Raw genomic sequence first — 13,469 nt, forward strand, 5'->3', positions numbered from 1 at the left:
ACACACACACACACACAAACAGGCAGCGTTTCTCCTTTACATTAGCCTATAAAACCCACACTGAATAACAAATCAATAGCCTACTTACTATTTCTCTTGGTTGCTGAGCCAAAATGGCGAAGGTAGATACACGATCACATAAGCATTTTGTATGGGATGCATCTGTGAGCACCGTTTTACATCCTTTTGCGGACCAGGCTCCCCAAGAATCGTTCCTGCAAGGAGGAGGCAGAAGGCAATTAGAAAAAAAAAAAAAAAAAGGTTCTTAATTCCAGCGGCGGTGACACGACTTCACAGGACTTATCGACATCTTCTTCGGCGCTTTTTTTTTTTTTCTTTCTCCCCCCCTTTTTTCTTTCTTATTTATTTAATTAATCGCTACGAATCGAGACAATAAATAGAGAGGGGGGTAAAAAGGAAAAGAGAGAGAGAGAGAGAGAGGAGGAAGAAAAAAAAAAAAAGGCGAACAGACAAATCGACACGGCTCTTGTGTGGCTACAAGCAGCATTTCAGCTGGAGCAGATAGAGAGGTAGAGACACGGAGGAGGGGGAGGAGGACGCACGGAGCTGTCCAAGCAGACCGGTGCTGATTGATTCGCCATACGCAGATAAACACCAACTAGCCTGCTGCTATCAAAAAAAAAAAACACTACCTCTCACAATACTCGCGATTTAAAAAAGCGTTCATATTTACCTGTATGTCCCCTCTGCGTGATTTCTATCCCTCTAGATGTATTTTTTTTAATATATTCCCCCCAAACGACTGTATTCCTGTTTTTTTTTTCCTTCCCTTCCTTCCTCTCCCTGTCGCTCTCTCCTTTTTTTTTTTTTTTTTTTTTTTTCTTTTTACACGAAAGTTGTCGCTCCTTCGTGCGCTCGACAATAAAAAAAAAAAAAAAACCCACTGCAGAACTAATATCACCCCGCGGAGGCAGCGCAAATGGTTGCAGCCAGTCTCCACTTCACACCACTAGTAGGTGAAATGAAAGGAGCGTCTCTCTTCTGTTTGTCATTCGCCCCCCCGACTCATTTTTTCCCCCTTTATCTTCAAAAAAAACAAGAAAGAAATCCTAATCACTGATTAAAAATCCAATCTGGAAACTTTGCTGACGCATGACTGTGATGCATCTTTTTTTTCTTTTTTTTCCTTTGCTGCAGCCCCGGATTAAGATTCGTGTCACAGGCACAAACACCTGTTGTCCTGCAAGACACCTGGATGTCTTTTCGCTCTTCATTTTTATGACAAAAGGCCCAAACAAGACGCATACCACTGATTTAGGACAATGTAGAGCACACTGGCTGTTGATTTGTGTGAGCAGGAGTGCCTGCTGTGGGAGGCAATCCTGCTTTGTCATTTGATCAATATGGCAGCAATATTTATTATTCCTGGAAGGGACCTTGGAGCCAGTTGCAAATTTCCAACCAGGGCCAGAACCGGTACTTTGGGCTGTCTGTGCACTTCAATGAAACGATAAATGAACCTTTACCATATAACCCCTCCTCTCCTCATCGCTTCTCCTCTTAACTGGGTTCTTTGTAAACAACTCATGCATGTTTTTATTTACCCCAATATGCACACAAAGAAACAGTGAAAGGCTTATAGTGTGCAGTTTGATGCAGTCATGAAAGCAGCTTAAGGAACTCTTAAGGCAAACAACAGTTTTTTTATACATTAGTATCAGAAAACTTGAGTAAATGAAATGCAGTAGAAAACAACTGTGTGAAATGTGCCTCTTGATATCTAGCCACTAGCAAGTGAACATATACATCCCATACTTCCTAATGGAGTGGAGCAAATATCTCACAGAGGAGACAGCTGGAGCCATGAACCACGTCTATTGGAACAGAAGGCTGCAGCATTCTGCTGATTTAAATCTAAAGGGTTTCTTCAGCAGCTTCTTAAAGAAGTGCAACACCATAAGGGACAATTAGGACCCCAAGGGATGACTGGTGATAGTGGCAGAAGACATAGAAGACAATTAAGTTTCTTTAACGTGACTGCAAAAAGGATGTGTGATGCAAGGACAAAAAAAAACCCCAACATGCTCAGCAGTCATCGCAGTGTCAAAAAATGCAACACCTGAGGGTAAAATAAAGACCCGCATGTCTTGGGAAAAGTAGAAAACATACACTTTACATCCATTTATGCCCCTCAACTCACAAATACGTCCTCTCACAACCACATTGCTGATGTTAGCCTGAAGCACTTTAAATTGTTAAAGAACATGTTGGATTTTCCATCTTTTTATCAGTAAAGGTGTCTGAGTTTCCTACGAGCTTCCAGTTTTAAAATTAAAATGAATGTTGGTTTAAGCCAGCAATAATTTTTAAAAAAAAGTAAGTTGTAAGTCCTAACTCCTAAAATGGAAACTATTGGGATGTTTCTCCTGTGCACAGTCATACAACAATTTAATGAGGCTTGAGCTAAAAAGCAAACAGACATCCTTCAGCAGTAATGCAGGCCTTTCTGTAGGTGGGAGACAAGCCATGATTAAGTCTCCAGGTGACCAACAAGCATCACACCCTTCACACAGCTGCCTACTCGAGATCAAGCGTTGAGTAGGAAGCAACAAGCACACTCAAAATCTGATTGTCACATTCAAACGCAAACTCACTCCGCCAATGCGCACTTTCCAGTGATGTGACAGACAGATAGCACATTTGAAGCCTCTGCTCCTTGATAACTTTGGGATGAATCCGCACATTCCCCTGGTGAGCACTCAATCTTTAACATGATCTCTTCCTAACTTTTGACTTGCTAGATGTTTGCTTCCCCCTCTTTTGTGCCAGAGGGAGAAGCTGACAGGAGAACATCCCTGACTGGGGATTTATGTGCGCCACGTTTGATGTGTTGTCTGACCTTATCTGGGGCTTGGTGGCCCTAAACTATAAAATGCCCCCAAGAGAAAGTGTCAGTGTTGATGGTAACCACGCTGAGAGTGACGACGTGACATTCATCACACACCCCTCCGCTGACCACTTTCTACCCATGCGGTGATGTATCGACAACTTTAGTATGAAAACTTACAGGACTTCATATTTGTGACAGAATTGTTACATATCTAGGTGTCGGGAGACGGATGACAGCAGTGACATAAAAGGCTAAGAAAGTTTGAGGCACATTCACTATTTAAACCTAAGTCTTGCTGAAACAGAGCAAAACCCCAATTAGGTTTGTGTCTCTTGCTTAACTCTCAGATTCCTCCAGCAATCTTATTAGGAAACCCATACCTTTTCCAAGCGTCTACTTACTGCATGAGTCAAACGTCCTTGTGATTGTAAGGTAAATGGTTTCGGCTAAATGACCAAACTAAGCTGCAGTCTTTTAGCCTGCATTGTTCTTACATGTCAGATGGCATATGAGTATGCCCATATATATCTTTAGGCGTGCAAAAACCTTTTTAAATTCCTCACATGCCCACATTAGATTAGCCAGACAGGGATGGGGAAGGACTTAAAGAGTGTCTTAGGCTATGCACTTTAGGCAATTTTATAAAGTCCTGTAAGACTGACACACAATGACAGGCAGAGGAGGGTGGGGGCTATGCTGGGAAATTATTCCATCCATCTTGGATCTCTTGATGACGGGCAATTTATATCAGCCTGTGGGCCGCAATGCGTGTGTTAACTGAATGAGGAGAAAAGAAAAATGAGTCCGTAATATTATGTAGCAGGAAAACTCCTATTAATTTCGGAGTGGGACTAACCCCATGAAATGAGGCAGACAAGCAAATTGGGATTTGTTAGTGAGGATGTGAATAACTCCATAGGTGTAAATAAAATGAAGGTGCCACGCACTTGCTGAATAAATAGATAGAAGTCCAATATGGCTATAAGCACGACAGTTAGTTGATATTCCATGCATCCGCTACTGTCTGCATCGCAGTGCATTTATGGTCATATCAGGTGGTGCAATATCTTAACAGGTCTTTGAAATTATGTGACGAGTGAATAAGCTGTATGAAAGGAAAAGCATGAATTCATCCACAAGGTTTACACGTACAGCTGTGCAGCAATACATAAAGCCAAACACAATTAAGTCACTGTGCATTGTATAAAGCACAACTGACTCACCGCAGGGCCATGGCACTGCTGCGTTTGTACCTCATGTTCTTCCTCGGTGTGTACATGTGATTTACCCACATCCTGTACTCTCACACAACAATACCGCCCATCGTCAACTAATGCATAGCTATAGTCCTCGTCAGTCCATCACAAGTCCCTTCGCTTGAGCGAAGCTTAGAATTGTTGTAAACCTTCCTCACATTGCCACGTCTTGTTCCTGCCAATGACCTTCTACTATTCACTGACATTATTAGTCAGTCTACGCCCAGCAAAACCAGAAGTGGCCTTAATTTCATTGCAATAAACCCGCTGGAAATAAAGACTCTTTTTCAATGTTATCATTTCCACATCTGCCTTATTGACGGTTTTCATTCAAAAGCAGCTCCCAAATAACAAAACTCTTCCCGCATGGGTCCCTGGGACTAAATCTTATCAAGCGTGAGACTATGGAGCAAATGTGACTCTTTGTGAGGCTATGGTGTGACAACTGCTGATCTCAGATATGGAAATGTCAAAGAAGCTTGACTTCAAAGAAGGAAACCATGAGACAGACTTTTCAGACTAAAACCTAAAATCAAATAAAAACTTAAATGAAAGATAAACGGGAGATGTGGCTTTTGAGCTCTAAATACATATCACCAGCTGCAGGTGGATTTAACTGTTTACAATACTTGTCTAACATTTTAAGTAGCTCGACACACAATAGATCAAAGTGATCGCAGTGCAGATACATATAGCGTTATTCATTAGAGTGCGATGTGAATCACACGCCACATGAACGGTAACAGTACTCAAAAAGTTGATTTGTAAATATTATTATCGCATAACAGCAACATAGGATTTAACATCGTATGGAGTTTAACTACATAATTCATCTGATCTATCTGTCATAGATGTGATAGTAAATGCAAAACCAGATGTGTTTTACATCCCAGCTAGAGCTTCAACACAGGGTTAGAGATTCATCTTTCTACTTTTATTCAACATATTTTAATTCAACACCCACTGAGACAATACAGGTTTTTGTATGCCAAATTAGAGAGCATGGTTTACTTATACTAAATATCAGCAAAGCGACGCTGGAATAAAAGCACGTCAAACTGAGCCCATGGCACTAACAGGTTCTTTGGTTTGTCTTGGTTTGGTGTGGCCCGTTTGGCTCAAATTCAGGATCTCCAGATGTTTGTAGAACCTGAAGCTGTGACAGCTGCTTTCACACACAACATATAAATGATTAATAAGCTTTGATTCCTCAGGATGGAGAGTGTTCCTGGTGCAGTCATTGTATGAACCGTACAGCGATTAGTTACCTGAGATTTAACTATTGAGGTAATTCTTTAGGAAAAGGTAAAGCACAGGTTTTAAAGTGTTCTTTTTGTCTTTGGATAAGCAGATTTTTTGTCATAAAATCATTCTAAAAGAGTGTAATTTTAGTTTTTAAAACATACAATATTCCAGAAGTCTATTATACACTTTTATATTTAGTATACCGCTTTGTATGTTGTAAATTATCAATCAACTGACTTGAGCAAAAATTGAAACATTTAATTCTGTAATCTGAGTCTAAGCACAGTTTTCCAATAACAGGTATGGGAAATATATATGTATATGTCTTATATTCATATATGCATATTTGGTCATAAAGACTGAAATGTAATTATACTGCATATTCAATGCCAACAAAAGCATTGCAGAAAATATATAACATATTAGATTCAGGGTGCTTTAGAGAGGAGGAGGAGGAGGAGGAGGAGGAGGAGAGATTTAATGAGATGAAAGAGATCTTAAAAGGTAGAAAGGATGATAATAAAAATGGCAGTCGGTAAAAATGCTGTGTGTTTCAAAGACATTTTAAAGAAAGGTGAAGGTGCTGACTTGCAAATCCTTGTTTAAGGATCTGCAAGCTTTTATTGATAAAGGTTGTCCTTTCCTGTTTGATGTCTAGTCTCTATAAGACTCTGTTGGATAATCTAAAAGGGGATGCTAAAGCATTAAAATGTCAGAAAGACACTCACATGGCTTTCCATGCACTGCTTTACAAGCATTCAGGGGATTTTAAAAGCATTTAATTGCAGGGGAATGCCAAAAGACTGGAACTAGCTTGTAATGTCACTCTGAATTTATTTATTTTTATTTTATTTTTTTCTGCAAGTTTAGTGGCAGCAAGAAAGCAAAGAAAGAACAAAAGAGTTTGAATTTATGCAAGTGATTACAATATTCAAAATGGGATTAATTCTTCTCCATAACTATTTAAAGAAAGATGAGTTCCAAGCTTAGCTAGACTGAAAAGCAATCTGTTTTAAAGCCATGCTGGACTCACAGTGACAGTGTAGACAGTGTAATATTTCTAGTAAGAATCATTATTTTTCTTCCTTTTTTTCTTCTAGAAGTTAAGAACAAAGGGAAGTGAGTAGATTGGTAGATTAATTCTCCCAAAACGTTTATTTTTGAACACAACAAGGAAGTTAACTGATCTAAAAACCACTGGGTTGCATTTCCTATTCTTCCCTCGGCACAGTGGAGGGATATTGGTAATTTCAAGCTTGTTTGATAGCAGAAAATATTGACATTTGAAAAAGTAATAAAAGCGTATGCATCTGACCTGTTTACACTTAGTGCTGTGGAGCTGCTGACTTGAAGAGTAATTTAAAAACAAAAAAAAAAAAAAGATATTGGTTATTGGAGGTCTCTGTGTATTGTGGATATTTTCCACAACACAGTAAGTACATTTATATTTATCTCACACTTTATTTTCTTTGGTACTTTAAGGTCATCACTAAGCTGGTCAGGTGAAGCAGATTGGCGTCCAGGCCCGGAATGAAAAAATCTAATCAAAACATGACAGGTACATTTCATTAAATAGAGTCCAGACGTTCACCTGATGTGTAATCTACAATAGTAGCTCTGACAGGTGAGTAATTTTGCTTATTTTACTTGCAAAAAGATGAAATAAGATTGTTTTGGAGGCAATTATCTTGTCAAGACTGATTCCTGCTTTCGCATTTCAAGAGATGCAATCATCATCATCGCATGAATTATTATATTCTTCCTCTTAATATTGCAAACAACCATTGTTGGGAGACTCACTCAGCTCCTTTGAAAGGGCTAATATCTCAGTTTAACACTCTAATGTTTATAATACTTCAATATTAAAGTTGAAGCTAATTTCCGTCTCTTTAAGCGGTTCGCTGTTTGTTAAACTAATCAATCCCAATGCATCATGTATAGAAGCTGATAAATAAATTTGAGACAGATTTGAGCACTTACTCATTTTACACCCGTGCAAATAATCAATCCAAATATCAAGATGCTGTTTACAATTATTTGGATCTTCTGGTCTCTACGAATGTAAACAGAGCAGCGTTCAGCTCAGTGTTCACACGTTCTCTATCTGGACCACAGTTCCCCACTTGTGAACAATATTTTCCTTCTGCTAATTGTTACAGCGAGCACTCTCATTTGGTTTGAACCAACATGGCTGACAGATGGTGCATTACCCCCTGAATGAGTCCTGAGAGTGGCTGCTATTGGGTAGTAGGAAGAGCCAAATGTTTGAAATGAAGATGATTATCATGCCATGGAGTCATTTGGTGGTGCTCTGATTAAAACGACTTGGTGTCGATCCGGGGGGGAAAAAAAAAAAAAAATGTGGATATTGGTTTGTGAAAGTCAGAGAAAGAGAATGGAGCAGAGTTGTCCCAGTTGTATCTTTGCTGTTCAAAAATAGACTAGTTGCCCTCAAATGCCATGATAGAGGACAGACCATGCGCGATTCACGCGCTATTTCAAAGTAAAAGTAACAACCTCGTGGAGGCTATTGCCTAAACTGCTTCATCCACAGTTAGCTTTCACATTAATAAAGTCAAGCTGAAACCAGAAATAATTCTAGTGAGTGCTCCTCCAGCTTGTCTTTGTTGTAACAAAGTAATGTGTATGATTCCATCCAGTTATCTGTCTAAAAACCAGACTGATCTTGTAAGTTCTAAAGATCAAGATTTCAATTCTGGTAACTGGTGGTAACAGCGTGCAGCTTTTTAATAATATCAGTCCTTGAGTTGCGTTTGAAAGATGTGTGTATTGACCGCCGGGGTACAAACATGCTGTGAGAAGCTGTTCTGTAAGAAATGCAACAGATGAAGAGAAACTCTCGTGTATGCTCACAGCACTCCCAAACAAAACAATGGCTTCACCACAACGTCACTGCCAGACGCCAAATCAGTTTTTTCTCCTTCTGTATGATGCCCGGTGCATTTTGCCCCTGTGAATTCCTTGTGCATGGGTACGAGCTTTTAGCTATCTTACCTCCTGCCTGCAGCCTCTGACCCTGTATTTCCTAAAGCCCATGAACCTTCAATGGACCAGCTAAGGAGCCCTCTTATAGCCTGCATCTTTTCCTTGAATCTGTCTTGTCATTTTCAGTTGGTACTCTTATGTGGAAGTCCCCAGAAGCAAGTTTGCTCTGCTCCACAGCTCCCAAGGCCACTCGTTTTCTCTGCTCTAAGTGGCTTGATGGAATCATGATGGCATTTGCTACACAGGAAAACCACAACAGAATCTCACCAACACTGACTGACGGTGAAAAAAATCCAAACTGAATTACCACAAATCAACAAATGAGAGAGCTGCAGCAAAGCGTAAACATTGTACGCTTTACACAGTTGCATTTACAGTATGTTTGGTCTTTTGTAAGAGGCCTCATAAGGTATTATTTTGTCCACTCTCGATTAAAGGAGGTTTATTCTCCAGCTCTCTTGCTTGTTTGCTGTGTGTTGTGCAGTGAGATGTGTTATTCTGAAGATGACAAGAGAGAGTGGATGCTAACACAGTTTCAGTGTAACAGAAAAGTGATGTAGATTTTCCTAAAAGCCACGCTATTTAAAAGATTAATTAAAAGCAAACCTAGGGATCCTTGCAGCAAAAAACTAAGTTACAAAAGTAAAAAATGCATGCCCACTTACATCATAGCGCTGTCCCACAGTGCACAGTAGGGGTTCATTGTTCCCTAAAAGTCAAGAAAGGGACAAAATATTTGGTAAATTATGACAATAACTGGTCATTAGTTTCATCACCACCACTGTCATCATCATAAATCAAATGCATATTTGTCCTTCTATGGAGACCTTTTGAAAATGTGTTTCATGGATCACATAGAAACCACAAATTGGAGTGTGGACCGCTCTGTGATAGATACACACACACACTTGCTGACACGCTCAGACATTCACTTTATCTCTAAGATGAATAAAAAGGGCCTGGATCATAAAAAGGGATTGTCTTTGTAATTATCTGGACACAGCGCGCTCTCCTGACACCGGGTGCATGCAAATTAATTATCGAGCCAATTAACCGCCATTGTGTGAAGGCTAACGGGAGGAGATGTGTGCCGTGGTCTTTGTGGGACATTCATCCAACAAACAAAAAACTCTTTCTACGGCGTCAAAAAAGGAACATGAAAATCAATAATGGCAGATCTGAACAATATAGAGCGTCCGTGGTTGATCTAGCGGGTTTGAAAATGTTTGTTTGCTGGGATTCAGAAGGACAAAATGACTGTGGTGCTTACATTTGCCAGGTGAGCCAGTTCTATCTCCAGGTGGGACTCGGTTGCCTTGGGCTCGGGTCTCACAGTCACAGCAATGACCTTGGAGTTCACAACGGTGTGGTTCCTGAGTCAAAGAAACACGTCAAAAAATTAATCTAATTTCAAAGCTTAATTGTCACTTAGGGTCAAAAAGCTGTTTATAAGTGTTGCCGATATTCAAAGCGTGTTATCCTCCTGCATACGTTTATTACATTAAGCTTATGGGTGTGATAAAGACGAGCATCATGCAACATTTCCAGTGTTCAAATCCTTAACCCTAACCCAGAACGCCTCAGGTCTCTTTTTATGCTCCATGAATACGTATTAATACTTAAGGATTAGGTTAAAGTGCAGAGTCAGTGGAGACGCTTGCAGGTATTAAAACCAGATTCTGTGTTTTAGGGGAGATTTTGTACACACATTTAGAATTTAAAGTTCCTCTCTGCCAGCTGATCTAATCATTTAAAATTCAGAGTGGATGTCCTTAAAATTAATTTTTCAAGTAGTTGAGTATTTCCTCTAGTGCCCCTCGCATTGAACAGTAACACTAATAGCATACACTTAATAATAGGAGGACTTTAAAAGAAAAAAGCTGCCCATTACACACCCAAGCAGCTATAGAGGATGTTTGCCTGTAATGGTGTTGAAAAGATCCAAGCAGAGCAGAAAAAAAAATTAAAAACAGAGCACAAAGCTTGCCTGAAATGAGCAAGATGTTTCTTTTTGTATCCTTCGCTTTTAAAATCTACCATTATAGTCATGTCTTGGAAAACATCTGCAGCTATTGTACGAAAAGCTGAATTATATATATGTATGTTTAATATATTTATATATGTATTTTGAAGCTAAAAGTACAGGAGCACTTTCCACTAGGAAGAAAACTGTCAGCTACACAAAGAAAAGCTGAGATGGGACTGCAGCAGCCTTCTTTTCCTAGCAGCCCCATCTGAGCTGAAAATATTTTTATCTGACTTTCTCATATGGTACGAGTCCGTTTTCTGTACTTATCTTAAAATGGAAATCAATGAACTAAATGGATAGGTTCTTTAGTTCTCTATTCAGACCGCACTGACAGATTTCTGACATTTAGTGGTAAGAAAGTTTTTTTTCTTCTTCTTCTTCTTTCATTAAAGCCTCAAAAGCTTAAAATCTGGCAAATAGAAAATCCTCAAGTCTAACAGTTGCCACTTGATCAGCTTATCGTCAAGTTGGTTCGGAGAGGGCAAGCTTCGGTGTCCCATTATGAAGCCTTTCTCCACGTGTGCTCACAGGGCTGCTGCTCTACCTGTGACAGCTGGCTGGCCTGGCTGGTCCTGGAATGACCGTTCCGTCCTTGGGACATTGGTGCCAGGGACTTGTTGACTGGGGTCTGACACCAGGTGTTTGTTAGGGACATCCCACTGCTTTTCCAGACACTAATGTCACCCTTAATTAACTACACATCCCGTGCTACGGCCACTACGTTTCATTTGCTAAATTAGAGTCAACGCAAAGTTTGATTTTGAAAAGATCAACTGCTTGTTAGTAGCCATAGTAAGAACTGGTTGAAACCTAAATAATATTATAATTGCATGTGGAACATTTCAGGAACACTAGAGCCACAGATGCACAGCCTGCTTCTCAGACTTGAGCTACTCCTGTGAATAAAAATGGACACCTCTGCAGCTTCCAACGGATTAAATCTGCCTCATATTTCCTGCTGCCAGTGGACCAGAAAGTACAGACAAGGAGAAATATTGCCCTTACTTTGGTGAAGGTAGCATGAGTCCAAGAGTCTTGTAGAGAACAGTTCCCAAAATGAAGACAGGTGATCCTTCCATATCTAAAGGAGGAAATGAAACATCAGTTATGATCATTGTTAGGCTTTTACAATGATAGGCTCCTTTTTTTTTTAGCATCACACAACCTCATTATAAAAGTGATGTGAGATGTTTTACGTTGCAGCATAGTAAGCTCTCATAATTCAAAGGAAAGTTTTAATTGGGAGTAACATTTGGCTTGAATAAAGCTGCTAAGTTGCAGTGCCAGTTTCTGCTAATAACACTTAAAGGAGGAAAAAAAAAAGGGTTTTCTCTTGACAAGGACTTCTTATTTTCTTACAACAGACTTTGTTGACATCAGTCAGAGAAGTGCTAAAGTCTCCTATAAAATCAGCTTCTAACAACTGTCCAAATTGGAGAGGTTGGGATTGAGCACGTGGCACGGATTCCTAATCAATCGCTTGTTTTGTTATCTTTGAAATATTCCAGATAAGACTGATTACACCAATTTACCAAATTGTCTGGCTCTGAACTGCGATGTACAGACTGGCAGTGTTTGAAAGGATGCTGAAAACGCTGACTTGATGGAAAACTCAGTGACTGAACAAGCGCAGGCAAGCAAACTTGCTTTGTTCTAAGGCTTGTAGCATTATTTCTCTTTCCCAAAACAACGGGTGGTGTAGCATAAAGCAAAATAAAATAAAATAAAGAATCTTCAGAAGACTGATGTGTCTGTGTGAAAGTTTTACGAGTCTTCAGACAAAGCAATTCAGCTAAAATCATTCCTGAGATGTCAAGATATTTCCTCTGCAGTGGCCACTGAATCCATCATTATGTATTCAGCATGCATTAATCCAACAGTTCTACGACACTTTCTTCTACATCTTTTTTAAAACAAGTTACTGCAGGTTTCTTTTCTGAAGTTTGACATGCCAATTCTAAGACAAATACAGTTTGCACATGGAGACAGTTCCGGTGACTCTGACTCCTGAAAAACGATGTATTGGACCACAAGTCACACGCCTCTGTGATATATACGTTCAGTCGCATACCTGCTGACTGGGAAACAAAGAGGCCCTTTGGGATGACCACTTTATCTTCAGAGTTCCTGGCCCAGTCAACCATGCCTTTACGACCCTTCATGGGGAAGTTGATGTCAGTCATCACAGATACCGCTGGAAGTCTCTGGATGCTGGCAACTGCAGCATTCATGCAAAATAAAGAACAACAAAAAAACAGCAATTATTAACATACTGTAGAGTATTTATAAGCTTGTCGACCATCTAACGGACAATCATCGCAAATACAAAGTCAAGTTAAACTGCTAAATTTGGTTACTTAGAGGAAAAGTTCAAGGTGATATGCTTCTTGCAGAGAGAGTTAGATAGAAGGATCCAATCCATTCTCAGGTCTGTGCAGTAAACATGAAGCTGTGGCTTGATATAAGGACTGCAAACATGGGGAAACAGTGAACCTTCCTCTGGTGGATGGGAATAGAAATGCCCACCAGCACCACATGCACAACATGCTATATCTTGTTGGTTTACTCTGCACAAAAAACAAAGTTAAAATGGCAAACCGTGTGGGAGTGTATCTGCTGGGCTGTGTTTGAGCTGAGACGGCGACTTCGGAGAGAGCAGGTGAACTACACCACAGTCCAATATTACATCACCGTGCACAGAGCGTTTTCTGTTACCTGTGTTTACCTGCTACATCTCTGTTTGAACACTGCAAATTAGGTCACAATACGAGCACGGCAGAGCTGAAACTTCCTTCAGAGGCTGCCCACCGACACTTTTACTCTTTAAAGACACAATCTGCAATGCTAAAATAGACTAAAGAGAAGTCCTTTGATTTAAAGTTTAAAACAGAGCTCGCTGTCGCTCCCAAATTAAACGGCCGAGCGTCTTCTGATGCCACTTGTTTTATATCTGTAATGTTTATACAAACCTAATCGTGACCGGTGTATGTTTTCAATTTTGATTAAGTGAGAATCAAAGAAACGCTTTTAAAAATTTTGTTGATTAAAATTATGTATGCAAATATCGGCTAATTTATATTTC

General features: G+C 39.8%; 1 protein-coding gene across 1 annotated transcript in view; it reads right to left on the reverse strand.

Moving 5' to 3' along the window:
* adgrb3 (adhesion G protein-coupled receptor B3) overlaps positions 1-13,469 on the reverse strand; it is a 110,694-nt gene that overhangs the window by 21,127 nt on the left and 76,098 nt on the right. Inside the window, exons 13-17 of the mRNA XM_008278742.1 lie at positions 12,459-12,605; positions 11,393-11,468; positions 9,629-9,731; positions 9,024-9,067; positions 89-215 (exon numbers count right to left, since the gene is read on the reverse strand). Coding sequence (XP_008276964.1) covers positions 89-215; positions 9,024-9,067; positions 9,629-9,731; positions 11,393-11,468; positions 12,459-12,605 — 497 coding nt within the window. The remainder of the gene's footprint in view (positions 1-88; positions 216-9,023; positions 9,068-9,628; positions 9,732-11,392; positions 11,469-12,458; positions 12,606-13,469) is intronic.

The sequence above is a fragment of the Stegastes partitus genome, unplaced genomic scaffold (assembly GCF_000690725.1).
Source record: "Stegastes partitus isolate 25-593 unplaced genomic scaffold, Stegastes_partitus-1.0.2 Scaffold131, whole genome shotgun sequence".
In the NCBI taxonomy this organism is placed as follows: Eukaryota; Metazoa; Chordata; class Actinopteri; family Pomacentridae; genus Stegastes; species Stegastes partitus.